General features: G+C 48.4%; 1 protein-coding gene across 2 annotated transcripts in view; it reads right to left on the reverse strand.

Annotated features, from left to right (window-relative positions):
- The window catches only part of PRKCA (protein kinase C alpha), a 516,290-nt gene that overhangs the window by 55,566 nt on the left and 439,260 nt on the right, over nucleotides 1-21,464 (reverse strand). For both annotated transcript variants that reach the window (XM_050762434.1, XM_050762435.1), the window contains exons 10-13: nucleotides 18,537-18,710; nucleotides 15,660-15,751; nucleotides 12,744-12,806; nucleotides 11,706-11,844 (exon numbers count right to left, since the gene is read on the reverse strand). In XM_050762434.1, coding sequence (XP_050618391.1) covers nucleotides 11,706-11,844; nucleotides 12,744-12,806; nucleotides 15,660-15,751; nucleotides 18,537-18,710 — 468 coding nt within the window. The remainder of the gene's footprint in view (nucleotides 1-11,705; nucleotides 11,845-12,743; nucleotides 12,807-15,659; nucleotides 15,752-18,536; nucleotides 18,711-21,464) is intronic.

Below are 21,464 nucleotides of genomic sequence, written 5' to 3' on the forward strand. Positions count from 1 at the left end.
CTTTTATTCCGTATGCACACTCCTGTGGCCTCCTCCTCTCCCCATAAGAACACTACTCCGATCGGATCAGAGCCCTGCCTTGATGAGTTCATTCTCCCCTAATTATCTTCTTCAATGCTTTATCTCTACAGAACAGTCACACTGGAGGTTAGGGCTTCAGCACACGGATTTGTGGGGCGGGGGCAGGGGGATGCAATTCAGTCCTTTACATGTCCCAGCAACCTGGAAGGCCAAGTTTAACTTAAGAATTCATGGACCCCCGAGATTCCACTCCAGTATGTGGAGGCCTAAGAATGTACTACTGACATGGCCCACCCGACTGCTCTTCCCAGGCCCTCTCCATCATAGTACCCCAACCTGCAAGTCTAACTGAGTCCCACAGCCCCCTGCAAACAGCTGCCCACTGACTCCTGCACTGGCCACACGAGTGCATACGCCAGCAGGGTGGTGTTCACAGGAAGGATGGATCTTGGGAACAGGCCCTGGAAGGGAATCGCAAGCTCTGAGAACCCAGATTGTTGTCTAAAAGGGGTCGGAGAGCAGGCCCTGAATGGGCACTGGCCTGTAGACTCTAACCCTATAAGGAGAGCCCAGGCTGGGAACTGGCGGAGACAGGAGAGCCCACCAAGGCAGGGCTTAACAAACTGTAGCCTGCAGGCCAAATCCAGTCTTTGCACAGCCTGTGAGCTAAGCATGCTTTTTACATTTTGAAATGTAAAATGATTTTGGCAAGAACAGTTGCTCAATTTTGCCTCTTGGCAGAAATCTAAAATTTAGATTTAGGAAAAGCCTATTTTCTATCTAGTCCCTGGCAGAGAAAGTTTGCTCATCTCTGCTCTAAAACACAGAGCAGGGGCCCTCTTGCCTGGTCTTCACTGCCTTTGACCTGCAGAATGTGCTGGAAGTAACACAGTTCAGTTCCAGGTGTAGACTTCAGCAGCCTGTGGCTTCTGTTTTTGCCCTTTCAGTAACCAGCACCATGTCAAGAAGTTTACTGACAAATGGCTGCATGGAAAGAAGGACCAGGTAGAGGAGAAACCACGTGGCCTTGACCAACAGCTGGAAGGTACCTTGGGCCCTCCAGCCCCAGCAGAGCCACGATAGGGATGTCCCTACCTACAGCAGCAAGGAGTCCACCTGCCGGGTCCTGATGGAGGCCCCAACTCCAATAATGACAGCATTAACTTTATTGATTTGGTGACAGAGCCTTGCTGTTGCCCAGGCTGGAGAACACCGGCATGATCTCAGCTCACCACAGCCCCCACCTCCCAGGTTCAAGAGACTCTCCTGCCTCAACCTCCTGAGTAGCTGGGACTACAGGTGCCTGCCACCACACCCAGCTAAGTTTTTGTATTTTTAGTAGAGACGGGGTTTCACCATGTTGGCCAGGCTGGTCTCGAACTCCTGGCCTCAAGTGATCCTCCCACCCCCGGCCTCCCAAAGTGCTGGGATTACAGGTGTGAGCCACCACGTCCAGCACAACGTGATTATTGTTTGAAGCTATTATGTTCTGGGGCGATTACACATCAATAGATAATTGAAACAACTGCCAAATAATGGACAAGGCTTTCTGGATGCTCCCTCCAAGGCAGGCTAAGTCATTACGGCCAGACTCACCGAGCCCTCAAAGTTGGGCTTTGAGGAAGATGCTATGATTATACCCTATTATACAGATGGCACCCCAAGTTCTTAAAATAGCAGTACTGTAGCCAGAGTTTATAATACAGTTTGGATCTGTGTCCCCACCCACATTTCATTTTGAAATGTAATCCCCAGTGCTGGAGGTGGGGCCTGGTGGGAGGTGACTGGCTCATGGGAGCAGTTTCTCATGAATGGTTTAGCATCATCCGCCTAGTGCTATTCTCGTGGCAGAGCTCTCATGAGATCTGGTTGTTTGAAAGTGTGTAGCACCCCCCTGCTCTCTCTTGCTCTTGCTCCGGCTATGGAAGATGTGCCTGCTTCCCCTTCGCCTTCCGCCATGATTGTAAGTTTCCTGAGGCCCCCCCAGCCATGCTTCCTGGGAGGAAGGAAGCAGCAGCCTTGTCCCTGGTCTCTCCCTCCGAGGGTGGCAGGGGGGTAGCAGGTGCTGGGGAAAAGCTGGGCAGGAGTCCCAGCTCAGCACCCACCTATAGGACCCTGCTCGTCTCAGGCCTCCTCTGGGGTCAGCAGAGAAGCTATGCAAAATGTTAATTGTGCATCAGAACAAAATAACTGCTTGTGCGGTACAGGAATAAAGTGTGAGTTAGGAGTAACTTTTGTGTCTGTAAGAGCTTTATTAGCTGGATTAAAAGATTTTCCAGAACCAAGAAGTCTCAAAGTCTAGTGGATCTCTACAGATATGATTTGGAGACAGGGCAATAAGTGATACACTGACGTGACAACTGGCTGTGGATGGCATCAGGGTGCCAGTCTGTGCTCTGAGGCTGGCAGGCCAGCATTCCGCCCCTGCCACGTGCCATCTGTGAGCCCTGGGCAGGTCCCTTCTCCTCTCCAAGTCTCCTTTACAGTGTTTGTAAAGCATGAATAATACCACTTACCTTAGAGGGCTATTGTAAGAATTAAATGTGATGACAGGCGTTAAGTGCATGGTGCATAGCAAGAAATGAACAAATGTTAGTAATCTCTCATGATACCCACCTCCATCCTGCCATCGCCTGGGCAATGTTACAAAGAAAGAGGTGAAATAAAGCACAGAAATCTCTGACCCACTTTTACAGGATTTGAGCAAATCCCTAAATAAAGGGCTAATTAATGCATGCCGCCAAATACCAGGAGTAAAAATCTAACAGAGCATTATCTGGGCTCTGAAAGCCGGTAACGGGCCTGTGAGAGCAGCTCACTGGCACATGTGGAGTGACATGTTGTCTGGGTAGCATCGGAGCTGATGTCTGCAGGCCCTTCCTCCCAGGGTAACAGTCACCGCAGGGAAAAGTTGCTGAGTCCTGTGTTCAAAGCCACGTCTGCCTTGAACTGGGGAGGTGGGGAAAATTAACAAATCTCTGTGCCTCAGTTTCACCATCTAGGAATTAGAATTGACTTAGGATTAAACAAAATACACAAGGCGCTCAGCCCTGGTCTGGGATGTAGCAGGCATTCGCCAAGGGCAGCGAAGCCACCAGGAGCTGGTTATTTCTGGAGGAAGGACTGGAAGTGGGGGGAGGCTCAAAAGAAAGGAATGGGCCACATTTGTTTCATAGACCACAGTATCACAGAAAGTGCCCAGTGCTCCAGAGAAGAGGCTAAACTGATTAAACTCCAAGGCCGGGAGAATGATGAGACCGTAAAAGAGCTGCAGGCAGACAATACAATATATGAGATAATAAAACCAACATAATTCCTAGGAAAGATCTGAGAATTGCACAACTTAAAGAAGACCCCAAAGGAAAGCCTGGCTTTGGCTCTTTAAATATTTCTTTGAGGAAAAGCGGCGGCTTCATCTTCTCTTGCAACGCTGGAGTCACTGGACCATGACCCTCCATAGAGGGAAACTGGCCTTTGATAGAAAGCTAGCCGCCCTTTGGTTTATCATTCTCTTTCTTTCATCAGGTGCTTTTCTTTGTCCCTGTCTGTGCTGGGCTGGGCTGGTGTGGGGGCCCATGGTTCAGGAGCAGCTGATCTCAGAGGAGCCATTGCTGGCACTGATTGGCTTTTATCTCCCTATACCTCATTCTCCCCCTTTCTTCTTGGTGGCGAGTCCTAATTTATTGCCTGACTGCCTGGCTGCGTGTATAACACGAGTTATTTTCTCTTTGAACCTTTACTCTTATTTTCTATCCCTCTCTACAGCCCTTTCCCCACAGGCCAGGTGAAGTCTCTAGGGGCAGCTGGGGCTGTCTCAGGGACCTGGACTGATGTCCCATCGACCTTCAGACACTCAGGTCCCCCAACCTGCTGGCTGTCTTCAGCCGATGACATGAGGTGGTGTGGCCCTTCTCTGCACTGTGTCACATATCATCAGCCCTACACCTGTGACAGCCTTGGAAGTCACCCTTCCAATCACCTGGCTAAAGAGTCCCACCCCTCTCAGTCTCCAAGCCTTCATCTCTGTCCTCTTGCGGTGTCTCCACTGCAGATTCCTAGGTGGCCACATCTAGGAGTGCTGTGTGCAGGCACCCATGCCAAGTACACACTGAGTGTCAGGCACTGCTCCAGACCCTGGGGTGGGGGCACAGCAGCCAACACCAGATGAAATTCTGCCTTTGGTGGAGCTTGGTGAGACAGACTGAAAAATCAATCCAGGAGTACATCTTTGTCCCTCCAAGGGAGACGAGTGCCATGGAAAAACAGCAGGGACAGAGGTCAGCAGTGCTGGATGGGACTGGAGGTTTGCAGGTTTAAACAGGGTCACCAGGGCAGGGGGCCTCCCCAAGGTAATGCCTGGGGTGGGTCATGCTGGGTGGAGGGAACGAGAAGAGGAACTGACCTGAGGATGGAGGTGTCTGGCAAGTTGGAGAGAGGAAAGGGAGCTAGTGCAACGGGTCTAGAGAGATCCGGAGGTGTGGACAGCAGCGGGAGGTCAGGGAGGGAATGGGGGGCCCAGGTGCTAAAGGGTCTTGGGGTGCCTGTGAAGGCTTCGGCTTCTCCAGGATACCTAATTCAGAGCCCTGTGCACAGGGCCTGCCCCCGCTTTCTCCCATTGATTCCTCCCCCACCCCCCAGTTCTTACTGTCATACTCTCTACGCTCTTTGGGACCCTGGCCCCTCAATTGTGCTCTGACAAATCCTTGACTCCCTTCCTGCCCCACTCACTCGTTCCCAGTACCTTGAGGGTCACTTCTAGGAGGCTCAGCTGCCTCCCCTGGACAGCCCCCAGTCCTGAGCACTCCCTTTTCTCCCCCTACCAGGCCTGCTGAGCCTTGCCTGGGAGTTATCGTCGATGTGCACCCCGCCCCAGGCTTTCCCGGCTCTGGGGTCTCTGCTGTCTCATCATGCTCCCTGTGGACCTCCTTCCAAACCATCTCCCACCTGCAGGGCTGCAGCAGCCCTTCCTGATGTCACCCTCTGAAGATGCAGACCGGCCAGGGAGGGGATTTCAGTTTTCCTGCCACCATGAGGTCTCCTGTGTGCCCTTCACCTTCCTCCTGAAGCTGAGGGGGAAGGGTGTCCTTACCATGGTCAGCCTTCCTTCCATTTACCATAGATGTCCTCAAAGGAGGGTCCTCTGCCGATGCTCACACTCACCCCATCCCAGCGTCGTTACCGACACTGCTCTCTCAGGGATCATTGGCTCCCTGTGGCTAGATCTTCTGCCCAACCCATCCCTGTCTGCTGGACCTCTCGGTCCCTGGCCACCCTGAATTCATGAACAGTTGCCTTCCTTGGGGTCCAAGAATGAGACCACTGTCTAGTGCTTCCCCTCTCTGGACATCCCTTGGTCTTTTTACCTCCCATCTTTAATATGCTCCCCCCAAATATTAATAAGACTCTTGACCTCAGGAAGAGAGGTCACAGGTGATAGCCCATTGGCTGAATTTCACCTGTATACACATGTTAAAAAACATATGTTAGGGCCAACTTGGAACAATTAGGTGTATTTTACATAAAAATGCAGGAATCTGGCTGCTGTCCCAGGCATCACTGAGCTGGCATTCCTGTAGGGCGGGAACACAAAAGCTGTGACCCCAGGATGGCTCTCCAGCTCTCTGGACCCATGCAGCCCCCAGTCCTCCCAGGAGTATATCCATCTGCTAACAGGCAGCTGGCTGCAGGGCAGGCAACCATGTCTGCAAGCTTCTTCCCCGGAAATTTCAGCGGTGTTGGAGGCACCATCTGTTACTGCCGAGAATACTGCCCTCTCCACCTCTTGAAATCCACTGCCCTCCTGGGCTGCAGTCACTGATTTCCAGCTGCCTCCAGCCCCAAGGCCCTCCTCCCAGCTCTCCTCTGGGCTCCTCTTTCTGGCCCAGCACCCCCAGGCATGGACAGCACCCAGCACTCAGGGGGCACCCTGAACATGCCAACAGATCAGCTCTCCTCTGGGCTCCTCTTTCTGGCCCAGCACCCCCAGGCATGGAACAGCACCCAGCACTCAGGGGGCACCCTAAACATGCCAACAGATCAATGCCCATGTGCTGGGGAGGGGCTTACGTGTGGCTGGATCACCCTTGGTTTCTAAGGGATCTCCCTGGGGTTAACAGCCTGAATGCAATTCAGCGTCACTCACTGCATCTCTGATGATTCAGGTCCCTGATTCCCGTTGAGATGAGTGAGCGGCCAAGAAAACATGGCCCGAACTGAGCGCTCAGTTTTACCTGCTTTTTCTCCCGTATCTCTGGAGACAATGCAACAGGTAGAAAGAATGTATGTGCTCCTGTCAGAACGTCTCGGATCCAAATCCCATCTTTGCTCTTACCAGCTGTGTGACCTTGGGCAAGTCACTGAACTTCTCCTCATGCATGAAATGTGGCAAGTCAGAAGTGCTCGGGGGGGTTGGTGCAGAGCAGTCAGTGCATCAGGCGTGATGTCCTTTGTGTGTGGTCTAACGTAGCAGCCGCCATAGCAATGCTGTGAGGAAGACTCTACGTGGCACGTTTGAAAAAGCTTCACTTCAGCGCCAGGCACAGTGGCTCAGGCCTGTAATTCTAGCACTTTGGGAGGCCAAGGCAGGAGGACTGCCTGAGCCCAGGAAATTGAGACCAGCCTGGACAATACATTGAGACCCCTGTCCCTACAAAGAATTTTCTAAAATTAGCAGGCATGGTGGCACATGCTCGTAGTCCCAGTTACTCAAGACGCTGAGGTGGAAGGATCACTTGAGCCCAGAAGATTGAGACTGCAGGAAGCTATGATTGCCACTGCACTCCAGCCTGGACGACAGAGCGAAACTCTGTCTTTGTTTTTTTTTTTTTTTTTTTTAAGGCAGAGTCCTGCTCTGTTGCTCAGGCTGGAGTGCAGTGGCACTATCTCAGCTCACTGCAAGCTCCGCCTCCCGGGTTCACACCATTCTCCTGCCTCAGCCTCCCGAGTAGCTGGGACTACAGGCACCCGCCACCACATCTGATTAATTTTTTGTTTTAGTAGAGATGGGGGTTTCACCATGTTAGCCAGGATGGTCTCGATCTCCTGACCTCGTGATCTGCCCGCCTCGGCCTCCCAAAGTGTGAGCCACCGCGCCCGGCCGAAACTCTGTCTTTAAAAAAAATAAAATTAATAGAACAAAATTATATAAAAGAAATAAAATGAAAAGCTTTGCTCTCACTGCAGCAGGGGGTTCTCGGGACACAGGCCAGCAGCAGACACTCTTCCTGCTGCTTCTCTTTCTTCCAGGAGAGCGTGCGCAATGCTAGTGTCTGGAGTCTGATTCTTGGCTGCTGGGAGCTACTTGACTTGTGACTGGATCTCACACGTCCAAAATAACTAACTTTCAGAGACGGATTAAATCCCAATCAAGCCTTTGCTCGGCCTGCTCAAGGACTCTCATTCACCCCGAAGTAGTCTTTCTATGTCAAAGCGAAGAAGACCCTCTGTCAGCTTTAGGAATCATTTTCTGATGAGTGCTCCTTCTGTGGGTGTCCATTTCAACTTCAAACTCTCATCTGTCAGTGACGTTTTCCACCTCAGTTTGGCTTCGCTGGCTCGGGAGATGCTACAGTATTAATCGATTTCAAGGTTTTTGAACAAATAGCCATAAATACTTAAGCCTCTGCTTTGCCTATTAAGGAAAATGCCATGTGAGATAATGATTTTGTCTCTGCCTGACAGGAGTATTTGCACAGAGGACAGGATTATTTTAACCTTTCCACACATTCTGAAACCTTGAACCTATTTGATCTTTATACTGTAAGTATCCGTGTGGCCAAATACGACAAATAACTGAACACTTAGGAGGAAAAAATGCTAGCCAAAGCTGGAACAGGCTAGGCACAGGTGGTGGCACACACCTGTAATACCAGCAACCCAGGGACTGAGGCAGGAGGATGCCCTGAGCCCAGGAGGTTGAGGCTGCAGTGAGCTGTGGCACTCCAGCCTGGGCAACAGAGTGAGGCTCTGTCTAAAAAAAAAAAAAAAAAAAAAACACGCCAGGTGGGGTAGCTCACACCCATAATCCCAGCACTTTGGGAAGCCGAGGCGGGTAGATCACCTGAGGTCAGGAGTTCAAGACCAGCCTGGCCAACATGGTGAAACGCTGTTTCTACTAAAAATACAAAAATTAGCCAGGCTTGGTGCCTGTAATCCCAGCTACTCAGGAAGCTGAGGCAGGAGAATCGCTTGACCTGGGAGGTGGAGGTTGCCGTGAGCTGAGATCACGCCACTGCACTCCAGCCTGGGCAATAGAGCAAGACTCCATCACACACACGCACACACACACACACACACACACGCCAACAAAAAAGGTGAAACAACCTAAAGTGATTATTGATTGATTTTCCAAAGCAGTGGTGCCTGATGTTTTCAATGAAAGCCGACTGGAATCCACATATAGATGTTTGTTCCTGCTGGTCAGTATGATGTCACTTCTTATAAACTGAAAGCACTTGGAGGGCAAGGGCCATCTGATGTATTTTTGTATCCCTTGTGGCACCATGCTTAAAGACAGAAAGCACGCAGAGTGCTGTCTGGACATGTGACTCACTCAAAGTTTCCAGCAGTTTAGTGTAGTGAGCAGTGCAAAGGTTTGGAGGTGACCTGGGCTTGCGATCGAAGCCTAATTCTGGCATTTCTCAGTAACATGGCCTTAGACACGTTACTAACCACCTCTGTCACCTCATTTGAAACACAGGTCTGATGCTACCTCCCTGTGGGGCTTGTCATGAGGATTAAATGAGAGAAAGTTTATTTTATTTATTTATTTATTTTGAAACGGAGTCTCACTCTGTTGCCCAGGCTGGAGTGCAGTGGCACAATCTCAGTTCACTGAAACCTCCGCCTCCCAGGTTCAAGCGATTCTCCTGCCTCAGCCTCCTGGGCAGCTGGGATTACAGGTGCCCGCCATCACGCCCAGCTAATTTTTGTATTTTTTAGTAGAGACGGGGTTTCACTATGTTGGCCAGGCTGGTCTCGAACTTCCACCTCAATTGATCCATCTGCCTCGGCCTCCCAAAGCACTGGCATTATAGGAGTGAGCCACTGCGCCCAGCCAAGAGAAGGTTTATCATGTGCCTGGCACACGGTAGACAACAGAAGGTAGTTACTTCCTCTATTATTGCTTGAACAGTAGATGTAAGGAGGGGAATGAAGGCTTCAGATGTGAAAGTATCTAGAGTGAGAGCAGAGTATTCTCTGTGTACGAAGATGCCTGAAGTTACCAAGAGATGCCAGAAGCGTGTTTAGGTGTCCCTGTTGAGGACGGTGAGAAGGTTCTCCAACACATAACGAGTGTGATAGACTAAGTCCCCTCTCCCCTACAGATGTCCACATTCTCATCCCTGGAACCTGTGAATATATTACCTTTATGCAGTAAAAAGGATTTTGCAGAGGTAAGTGAAGGATCTTGAGCTAGGGAGATGATCCTGGATTATCCAAGTGGGCCCCATATAATCCCAAAGATCCTTGTAGCAGAAGAGGAAGGCTGGAGGGTTGTAGTCGGAAAAGACAGAGATGGGAAGATGCTACATTGCATGGAGGAGGAAAAGAAGGCACCACGAGCCAAGGAATGCAGGTGGCCTCTCCAAAATGAAAAAGGCATGGATGGCAACAGGTTCTCCCCTAAAGCTTCCAGAGGAAACCAACCCTGCCCACGGTTTGACTTCAGCCCAGTGAGGCCGATTTTGGACTCTGATCTCCAGAACCACAACATAAATCTGAGTTATTTTAAACCGTTGAGTTTGTGGTTATCTGTTACAGTGGCAACAGGAACTCATACCGTGAATGATACCGAAACGCGACCATGAAAAAAGACAAGACACTCAAACGGACAAACCTTAATGATACGGAAAATTTCATCTCTGCCGGACACTGTTGCTCCTGGTGTTATGAGACAGCTGAGGTGTTACTGAACACGAGGAGTTATTTGTCGGAACAGGAGAGACCCGGTCTTCATAGAGATGAGGTTCAATGTCACCTTTATTCCTAAAAATGCTGCCATTCCCCGTCACTAAGCTTTTACAGCCTCTGCTGAATTGTTAAATGAAGCCTGAATGTCTCATAATCACAGCCTGCTTAATACCTGTCATCTAGTAACAGCCTTTGGAATAAATACTACATCAAGAGGTTGTATTTCTAACAGTACCCTGTCTATTCATATCTGAAAAATAAGACTATTTAATTTCACCTCGTGTCTGGAAGTGCTAACAAGGGAGTTCTTTTAGGGGAAAATCCCAGTAAGTTATGCAGTAAGATCACATATCACCCCTAGCCATGCGATTCAGAATTTAAATTTCTAAATGAAGTCTACGTGTCCACAGTCTTGAAATATCATAAAAGTAAAAGGTCTTCACAAAGGAATAAAAAGCAGCTTCCCTTTTGGAACAATGACTATGGAGCGTCTACCAGATGCAAAATGTTGTATTAGGCACTTTGATCCACACAGCAATTCTACAAGGAGGATATTATCCCCAACGTGCTGCTGAAGAAACGGGGTTCAGAGACGTTAAGTAACTCACCCGCGTCCCCACAGCCTGTAAATAACTGATTCCAGATTGAAGCTCACACTGGTCTGACTTCTGAGCTTGTGGGTGCCTTTTTCACTGTCCCTACTGTCTCTGAGATAAATGCATGGGGTAATCTGTTGAATACATGTGAGACCGGCTGCCAGCAGCTCATCTGAGAGCTGTATGAAGAGCTGAAGCCGGCTCAGCTTTGGATGCGTTGGTCTCCACCATGCTGGGGTTCAGATGGGAAGAAACTGTGGCATCCACAGGACCGTGTGTGGATGGAAAGTTGGCTCTACAGTGACAACCCATTCTATCATTGGCATGTGGGATGTTTCATAAAACAGGAAAAAAAAATCCTCAGTAAGTGTTGTAACAAAAGCAGAGCAGCCCGGCGGCTGCTGTCAAGATACAAGTCCCGGAACCATTTTGCTTAGAACCACACTGATACGTTCTTCCTAGACCAGACAACATGCAGTTTAGAACAGTCATCACTATGATGCTGCTAAAACGCCATCACTGCAACCACCTTCTCACCCCGCTTTTCACGCAGAGTATTTTCACAATCAATTCCCTCCACTCAACAGCGTTTTCTTTTGCGGGGGAAGGGCTAGGGGGACAGAGTCTGGCTATGCAATGCAGTGCAATGGCGTGATCTCAGCTCACTGCAACCTCCGCCTCCTGGGTTCAAGCAATTCTCCTGCCTCAGCCTCCTAAGTAGCTAGGATTACAGGCATGCACCACCATGCCCAGCTAATTTTTTGTATTTTTAGTAAAGACAGGGTTTCACCATGTTGGCCAGGATGGTCTTGCACTACTGACCTCATGATCCACCCACCTCGGCCTCCCAAAGTGCTGGGATTATAGGCGTGAGCCACCACGCCTGGCCAACAGTGTTTCTTAGATGATTTTGACCATGACCATGTAAGAAATGCAATTTCCCAAGCAACTGGTTCACATGGAGCAAATAATAGTTCCAGGAAGCAAGACACAACCTTACTATGTGCAATGGGCTCTCCTCTTTCCTCTATTTTAGTCTATTTTGTCCAGTTTATCCATTTAGTGGTCATGACCATGCAATGACTTCATGATTCGCCAGTGACCCCATATCCCATGAGAGGGCTGTGTTTACAGCTTGGGAGTCCCGGTCTAGAAGACGAGCACCGGAGTTCCTACCTCTGGGGCGATGTAATCTGGAGTCCCACAGAAGGTCCTGGTCGTGACTCCATCCATCATATGTTCCTTGCACATCCCAAAGTCAGCAATTTTGATATGTCCTTCTGAATCCAACATGACGTTATCTAACTTCAGATCCCTGCAAGGAACCAGGTTAAATCAGAGTCCTTCCCATGACATAACATGGTTTGCTTTGGAACTGGTGAAATAGAAGGATATTTGAATACCTGTCAGCTCAATGGCAATATTCACTATAAGTCCCCGGAGAGCAGTATCAGGAGCTACTGTGTGTTGATATCTTCAGAGACTAATATTGTGCCTGGGCTATGGCAGGTGCTTAAATGCATACTGAATGGATGACTAAACGACTGGACTAGTGATTCCCAATCTTGCCTGTGTCTGTGATTCTAGAGAGTCCAATTGAGCACATCTGGGGAAATCTCAATCATTTGATTTATTCATGTCCCACACAGGGGGTCTGACACACAACCAGGTTTGCAAAATCACGGGTTTAGAACCACCTCACTGGGTCATACACATGTCCCTTCCATTCTGCCTGTGCCATATATCCTTCTAATTATGCTTCAATTAATACTGGAAGAAATTCTTCCTTCTTTGGCACCAGACTTTCAGCGCAGCTACTAACAGGAAGAATTTAATTCAATAGATTTCTTTCCTTGCCTCTCCCCAGTTCCCCGTGTTCTCCTTCTGCTGAACATCTGTAACAGGAATTCAGTTTCCATTGCTCCCTGACCTCCATTCCAAGGACAAGGCAGTGGAAGGAGCTGTCAATGGAGAGAAAAATGTGTTTTCTTGTGGAAAAAGTAGAAACAAGATATAAAATCTTTGAGGTCTAGAAATCAGAAGGTGGCTCTGATTTGCCTCCAGGGTGAGGAGGAAGGTGGGTCCCAGCAGGTCTCTGTTCCTCCTGGGGGGTTATCAACTCTGTGTCTTAAGTCGCCATTCCAGAGTGACATGCCCACAGAAGCCCTGCTAACCTCTCTGCTGAGCTGCTGGTAGGAGGGCTTCAATACACACCTATAAATGATTCCTCTTTTATGAAGAAAGAACAATCCGATGGAAATCTCTGCCGCATAGAATCTGCAAAAGAAAACAGGCTTCAGGTTTCTCGCTTGCTTCTTTAGATGCCTATATACTTTTCATTCTCAAGTTCAAGCATCAAAGAGAGAAAAGAATGTTGGACCCAGAGGCTTTCAGAGACCAGCATCGCCTTCACGTGTTCTTCCAACCCCTGGTCCTCCTTCCATCACTTCGTCCTCCAGTTCATCCGTGAATGAGACAGCTAATAAAACCAATGAGGCCGGCTTCTTATTTTCGTATGGGGAAGGTGGACAAGTAGCTTATTGCCTGCAGAGTAATTTCTAATACAATCATTTAAAGAATGGATACCAGTTAGACTATTCTATGTCAGGAGTATGGCAGAGTAGAGAAAATTTCCATTTTCCTATTCACTGACAGAATACACTGGTGTTTGAAAGTATAACACAATTACTCCCTGGAAGGCAAAGTATAGTGGGTGATGAACTCTTTAGCTAGTGTTTTCATTCCTTCCAAGTGTTGGAATAAATGAGACACACATCATGATTCATATCTGAGTTTACTCTTTTAAATAATTCATAATAAAAAGCAGTAACTACCATCACTTCAAAATTGTTAATAGGTTAATAGCTGAAACTCAGATTACAAGGGGGCGAATATTTAAAAATCTGCATAGCATTCAGGAGTCTCTGAAGTCCAAGAAGCCACAAGACTGTGCCTGTGCAAAGATCACATGCAGAAGGCTCAAAGTAGGCACATGTGTCTACACCAGCAGAGAAAATAAAATCTCTAATGACAAGACCAAACCCTTAACGAGGGGCCACCTCTGAAGGCTAGAAGAGTACAGGAAGGGGGAGGGTGAAGAGATGGGATTACTACAGGTGATCTTTACATTATTTTTCATGCTTTTCTAAACTTTTCTGCAACACAAATAATATAATGAAAGGATATTGGACCAGACACCTTTACATTACTTCATAACATAGGGTGACTCTGTGCTATCTGCTGTTTGTAGTCCTGTGTGACCAGGCTTTATTTTACCATCTGAGTATTTTAAGGCTTTATAACCACAACATAAGACAGAAGAAAAGGACAGGCATTTCTGAAAACTGAAAAGGAACAATAAGGGCAGAAAAATCTCCCTTCACACTTTTAAAGCTTGCAACCAAAGATTTCCCTATTCTGCCTTCAGTTAATCTTCCCTAGGGTGGATAATCCCTCGCAGGCCAAAAATTCTTCCAATGTATCTCTTAGATGGCACAGCAGCCAGAATCCTATTAACAGTTGCTGACTTCATTCATCAGGGTACATGCCCATGAGGCCTCCTCACTGGGGAACTAAACTCGCCCTTTGTTTAGGCTTACTCCGCTGGTGTTTCCTGAGACTTCCTGGCCCCTGAGAGGTGAGATGATGTTTCCAGCACCAAAGTCCCAGCTCCCCACACCCCTCAGATGAATCTCTCATCTTCACCTGGAGGCCACGTCTTCCTCCCGTGCTGCCAACTCCCGCATCCCGTCATGCAAGGTGCATTCCAATAAAACGTTCTTAACTGAGCTCATGAATCTACCCCCAAACCACCTCCTCCTTGGTGGCTGCCCCCGCCCAAGCCTAAAATGGGGTCTCACTGGAAGAGGTTTCTCTCTTCTCTCCTCCATAGTAAGTTCTGCTTTTCTTCCTCCAGGATGTTTTTCAAAGACACTTATTCCTCTTTGGCTCTAAGGTCAAGCCCCCCTAACTACAGCCCCATTCCTTCTCATCTATAAAGGGTCCCACCAGCGCCTGCACCAGCCTCTACATTCCCATTCATGCTTCCTTCTTCCCCCAGACAGAGAGCTCTGCAAAAACTGAATCTGACGGTGCAAGCCCCACTGCAGCGCCTTCCCTCTTCCATCCTCCGCAGCCAGGCTCCTTACCAGGCTCTTCACCCGGAGCCCCACCTACCAGGCTCCCCCCAACTCCCCCACCCTCAAATAATCTCAGAGCATCTCCCACACCTGAAGAGCTGCAAGGCTGCTTCCCTGGACTTGCTTCTGCCTCTGCTCACACCTCTTCCTGGAAGGCTCTTCCCCCACCTGAGCTAGGCATTTCCTGGGGACACACTTCCCTCTCCCCCTGATTTTTAGGGGCTTGTGTGGTATCCTGTGCCAGTCTCTAAAGTTACAGCAACGCACTACTAATTGTTGGGTGACTTTTCCGACTCCAGGGCGGAGGGTGAACTCCCTCCGGAAAGGGAGCACCTCGTTCCTTTCATACCCCCAGTGCCTGGTGCAGAGCAGGTGTGTGATAACCATTTGTTCAATAGATAAGAATGACTCCGTCAATGAGGGTGGACCTGGGTGATGAGGGGACATGGCACCATCTCCAATTTATTGGAAATATTGGAAATAGAATAAACTGCTCCTTAGGAATCATCTTAGACGGATCCTACCAGTGTATCTGCCCCCGCCTCCCATGTTTAGGTTTATTCAACCTAAAACTGGGCAGAATCCCACTTTCCCATTTCATCCAGCAGAAGTTCCCAGTTGAGGCTGGGCATGGTGGCTCACTCATGCCTGCAATCCCAGCACTCTGGGAGGCCGAGGTGGGTAGACAGCTTGAGCTCAGGAGTTCGGGACCAGCCTGGGCAAGATGGTGAAACCCCATCTCTACCAAAAACACAGAAATTTAGCCAGGTGTGGTGGTGGCGCCTGTAGTCCCAGTGCTCAGGAGGCTGAGGTGGGAGAATCACCTGAGCCCGGGAGGCGAAGGATGCAGTGGGCCGAGGTTGCGCCACTGCACTCCAGCCTGGGTGACAGAGTGAGACCTCCATCTCAAGGAAAAAAAAAAAAAAAAAGAAAGTTTCCAGTTGGTAGAACTTGGTTGCTCAAATTAAGGAACTTTAAAAATAATACTCACACTGCTTGTGGTTCCTTAAATTTTCCTACTTGCTGAATGTGGTACATGAGGTCCCCACCGTTGACATATTCCATGACGAAGTACAGCCGATCCTGCAGACCAAGGTTCAACATGTGAGCAGGGCTCCTCCCCAGCCAAGCGGCTTCCTTTACTCTTCACAGGTTGTGTTTTGCTTTCTCATTAGTTAAATGGGGACTGCACGGGCAGATCTGCTTAGTTTAGAGCTCTTTAACGTTTTTTCCAAAGAAAGAATAAGTAATAAACCCTACTGCATGAGGGCCTTGGGAAGTATAAAGTCATTACATAACCCTGAAATAATGGCTCTCCATCAACGTGTCTGTGCCTTCCTATTACATATGCTCTCTATTATAGTAATGGCCTCAAACATTCTTCCCTATTTTCCTATCCATATAATAAATTTCTAAGTAAGGGATGGTGTGAGGAATCCACATAAGGCAATTATTTCATTTTAACTAGTGCTTCTCCACGGTCCAAATGTTTAAAGCCTGGTTTGCGGTGTCTGGGAGGCGTGCCATACTAATGTAGTATTGTGTTTAAATGAATATTCCTGAAATCACATCTCTTAGGCTTAGGATTACACATGCTCAATGATACTGGACATGGGACAGGGGGCTCTAAATGGAGAGGCTAATCAAATGTTCTTTTGCATCTGAAATATGCCCCAACACTGTTTTTCTATTTTCTCTGTCACTGGTAGGTTAAGTGTTGGCCCCATGATTGGCATGTATCATAGACCCAAATAAATCTGCATATTCATGAGGACATCATGCTGCGACAGACAGGGAGACGGAGGGGTTTAACAGTGAAATAATGACCTCTGCTCTCTGCTAGAAAACATCCCCATTTCATAGAGGCTATTAAACATTAAGGTGCTACACAGGGAGAAAAAAATGATGAAGCTGTGCTAATAGCCAGGAAGCAGCCCTGGGAGCCCCAATCTCTAGTTTTCCTGTTATGAACTTTAATTTCATCTTCATGTCTTTGTTTTGTAGCTTTCCAGAGCTTAATCAGGGTAACCAGGGTTACAGGCTCTGGGCTGGGATTCAGAGCTGCGGTTGTCTCTTCCGAGCATGCTGCTCTCTCATCTCTCCCTGGTGTGACTTGATTCAGAGTCAGTGGGAACGACTGGGAGCAGGAAGCTCATCGAGCCGCCAGCGCTAGGCTGACACGTAGTGGCCGGTGCCGGACTCCACAGCCGCTGCTGCACACCCAGAGGCTCCGTGTGGCTGCAAAGCCATTTTGAGATTCTAAAACCCAAAAGCACCAAGAGGCTTCTCCCAAGAGTTTTCAAAGAGGCATAAGGCAGAAAGTCGATCTCTGATCAATGGGCAGTTGAAAATAGTAATAATCGCATCAATTATAGCTACTGATTATGGAGTCATATTTAAAATGGACAGCCTCTGAGGAGTGGAAAGACCGGCTCTGGCAACATCTCACTATGGTGCCATCTAAACATCTCTGTTTCTTGCAGGCCACTTGCAAACCCTGCAACGGACTGATGAGTGCTCTGGAATGTTCTTTTTTGTCCTCTATTTAGTTTTACTTTATGACAGAGCTCAGCAAACTTTTTCCATAAAGGACCAGACAGTACGTAGGTTAATACTTTAGGCTGTGAGGTCTCTTGTGCGACTCAACACTGCCTTCATGGTTCAAAAGCAGCTGTAGATGACAGATACAGGAAGGAGTGTGGCGATGTCCCAAAACCGCTGTTTACGGATGCTGACATTTGAATGTCACGATATATGACTCTTTGGATTTCCTTGTCATGACCTTTCCTAAACTCAAGGGCCATAGAGAACAGACCACAGTTTGCCAGTCCCTGTTGTGTGCCACTGAACAAGAACATGCTCTCTTACAAAATCAAATCTCCTTATGCTCCAATGCCACGTTTGGCAGCTGAACCAGTGGTTTTAAAAAGCCAAGACTATGGCCAGGTGAGGTGGCTCATGCCTGTAATTCCAACACTTTGGGAGGCTGAGGCGGGCGGATCACCTGAGGTCAGAAGTTCAAGACCGGCCTGGCCAACATGGTGAAACCCTGTCTCTACTAAAAATACAAAAATGAGCCGGGCGTGGTGGCGCGAGCCTGTAATCCCAGCTACCGGAGAGGCTGAGGCAGGAGAATCACTTGAGCCTGGGAGGTGGAGGATGCAGTGAGCAGAGATCGCACCACTGCACTCCAGCCTGGGCAACAGAGTGAGACTCCATTACAAAAAAAAAAAGCCAAGACCGTGAGTATTTTTTTGTTTTTGTATCCCCAAGTCTTAGCACAGTACCAGGCATGAAGAAAACCTTTCATGGAAATGTTTGCTGAATTAAGGCGAGGCGCAGTGACTCACACCTGTAATCCCAGCACTTCAGGAGGCCAACGTACGGGGATTGCTTGAGCTCAGGAGTTCAAGACCAGCCTGGGCAACATGGCAAAACCCTGTCTCTACTAAAAATACAAAAATTAGCTGAGTGTGGTGGTGTACATCTGCGGTCCCAATAACTTGGCAGGCTGAGGCAGGAGGATCGCCTAAGCCTGGGAAGTTGAGACTGCAGTGGGCTGTGACTGCGCCACTGCACTCTAGCCTGAGCAAGAGAGCAAGATCCTGTCTCAAAACAAAGAAAAGAGAGAAAGAAATGTTTGCTGAATTAAATGACATGAATGCCAAGCAGAGGACATCACAAAAAAGGCATGCCCCGTATCTACCAGAGAGAGGTGGGAGGTGGTCCCCAGTCACCTCTGCTTGACATCACATCACACCTTTCTCCAGCCTTCTCCAAAGGAACAAGGATGCTAAGAAGCTCTGGGCTGAGGCACAGCCCTGAGAGCTGGGTGCTGCATCACAGAAGTACACCCCAGGGTCCTTACCACTGTCTGGAAGCAGGAGTGCAGCTGCGTCAAGAACGGGGGTTTGTCAAGCAGGGCCAAGACTCGTTTTTCTACCATGGTGCACTCCACGTCGTCATCCTGAATCACCACATCCTTCTTCAGGATTTTGATTGCATACAGTTCTTCTGTGCCCTTCCTGTCGGCAAGCATCACCTGAGAACACGTCAAGAACAACCTGAACACTTGTAAGCACATATCTTGGGGGTGGAGGGAAGGAACCAGGCCAGGTGATGGCTCAGTGACAGTTTGTGCACCTCTGTCAATGAGGGATATAATAATATTAAACGTCATGTGCAAATTTGGAAATTCTACACATCACTACAAATTCAGTCCCTTCAGCATTTGCGTAACTTCAACGTTGCCAAGATTTGTAAATGGTATAGGACGCTGCCGCATGATGGCACTGTTTTGGCTGCGAAAATGAATACTCAACATTCTGTATCAGGATTAGTCTGGAATCATGCCCATTTTTCAGGAGTATCCTTAGAGTGAAAACGGACTGACATTTATAATCCCACAAGTCAAGAGCCTAGGCTTGAAATCAGTTCCTGGGTCTATCAAGAAATGTGGGGTCACAGAAACCAACTGGAGACGCAGGCAAATCGCTGAAGACCCCATGCCAGGATCTCTTATGATTGTATTTGTTTACTACAAGTTCACATTTAATTTTTAGTTGTGAAAACTATTCATCAACCAGCATTTCTGAGCATCCCCTCTGTTCCGAACACTGAGAAATAGTAACACACAGTGAACCCACTATAGCTTTTTGGATGCAGTTGTTTTTAAGGAAGTAGGAACCAGGTGAGGACTGTGCACTCTGATCCGAGAGACCAAACAGATGCCTCTTTATCAACTAAGATGGACCCTAATGTCAGAGGCGTTTGAACCAGAGCGACTCCATCTCGAATAAGGGATGGGAAAAGTAAGGCTGAGATCTGCTGGGCCGCATCCCCAGGAGGTCAGGCATTCTTAGTCTCAGGATGAGATAGGAGGTCAGCAGGGCTGGTATCACAAGACACAGGTCAGAAAGACCCTGCTGATAAAACAGGATGCAGTAAAGAAACGGGCCAAAATGCACCAAATCCAAGATGGCGATGAAAATAACCTCTGGCTACCCTCACTGCTCATTATATGCATTATTAGCATGCGAAAAGACACTCCCACCTGCGCCCTGGCAGTTTACAAATGCCATGGCAATGCCCGGAAGTTACCTTATATAGTCTAAAAGATGGAGGAACCCTCAGTTCTGGGAATTGCCCGCCCCTTTCCCAGAAAACTCATGAATAATAAAACCCTTGTTTAGCATATGATCAAGAAATACCTATAAGTATACTCAGTGAAGCAGCTCATGCTGCTGCTTTGCCTGTGGAGTAGCTGTTCTTTAATTTCTTTACTTCTCTGACAAACTGACTTTAGCTTTATTCTATGGACTCGCTCTGAATTCTTTCTTGCTTGAGGTCCAAGAATCTTTCTCTTGGGGTCTGGATCAGGACCCCTTTCTGATAACACTAAAGTTAAGGAAACAGTTATCTATGGGTTGTGAAGGTTCAGGGCCCAGCTGGCATGGCAAATTTCTAAATCCCTACAGCTACAAGATAAACCACTCTTGCTAAACTCCTCAGTAGTAGGAGCTACTAGGCTCCTCCTAACTCTGATTGACAACCCAGATCACTATGACTCAGACCGGACAGAGGACTGGCCTTATAAACATTCTTTTCTATGATGCATCTGCAGGCCTTAAGCCAGTTTCAGCAGCTTGCAGAGCCTGCACACAAACTGTTTTTGTGTCCTGTGGTTCACCTTTTGATCTAAAAAGCCAAATTCCACCTTTTTAAATTTTTTTTTTTTTTTGAGACAGAGTCTCGCTCTGTACCCCAGGCTGGAGTGCAGTGGCACGATCTCAGCTCACTGCAAGCTCCGCCTCCCAGGTTCACGCCATTCTTCTGCCTCAGCCTCCCGAGTAGCTGGGACTATAGGCCCTGCCAACACGCCCAGCTAATTTGTTGTATTTTTAGTAGAGATGGGGTTTCACCGTGTTAGCCAGGATGCTCTTGATCTCCTGACCTCGTGATCTCCCGTCTCAGCCTCCTAAAGTGCTGGGATTACAGGCGTGAGCCACTGCGCCCAGCCCTTAAATTTTTTTTTTGAGATGGAGTCTCCCTCTGTTGCCCAGGCTGGAGTGCGGTGGCATAATCTTGGCTCACTGCAACCTCCACCTCCCAGGTTCCAGTGATTCTCCTGCCTCAGCTTCCCGAGTAGCTGGGATCACAGGTGCACACCACTATGTCCAGCTAATTTTTGCATTTTTAGTAGAGACAGGCTTTCACCATTTTGGCCAGGCTGGTCTTAAACTCCTGACCTCAAGTGGTCCGCCTGCCTTGGCCTCCCAAAGTGCTGGGATTACAGGCATGAGCCACCGTGCCTAGGCAAATTCCACCTCATTTTAATGCTAAGTCCCCACATCAAAGTGAACATGAGATGCATGTTACATATATGTTCATCCGTTGTACCTGTGCTAGGCTTCCCTCACAGATATGTATAGCTTTTCCCCCAAACCTGTTGAATATGGGTGACTCTACTATGTAACATGGACCCTGTGAGGCATAAAACCCAACCTGGCCTTTCTCTCGTCAAAGAGAGGGCACCTTCATTTCACACCACAGACTTTCTTTTCTGGGTTTGCAAACTGATATCACCAATAAACCTCTCCTTTCTACCGTTTCGCCATCCTGGTGGTCTTCTGGACAACTGTACAAATCATGGGGAAATCTTTTTTTGAGACGGAGTCTCGCTCTGTCTCCCAGGCTGGAGTGCACTGGTGCAATCTCGGCTCACTGCAAGCTCCGCCTCCCAGGTTCACGCCATTCTCCGGTCTCAGTCTCCCAAGTAGCTGGGACTACAGGTGCC

This window comes from Macaca thibetana, chromosome 16 (assembly GCF_024542745.1).
Source record: "Macaca thibetana thibetana isolate TM-01 chromosome 16, ASM2454274v1, whole genome shotgun sequence".
In the NCBI taxonomy this organism is placed as follows: Eukaryota; Metazoa; Chordata; class Mammalia; order Primates; family Cercopithecidae; genus Macaca; species Macaca thibetana.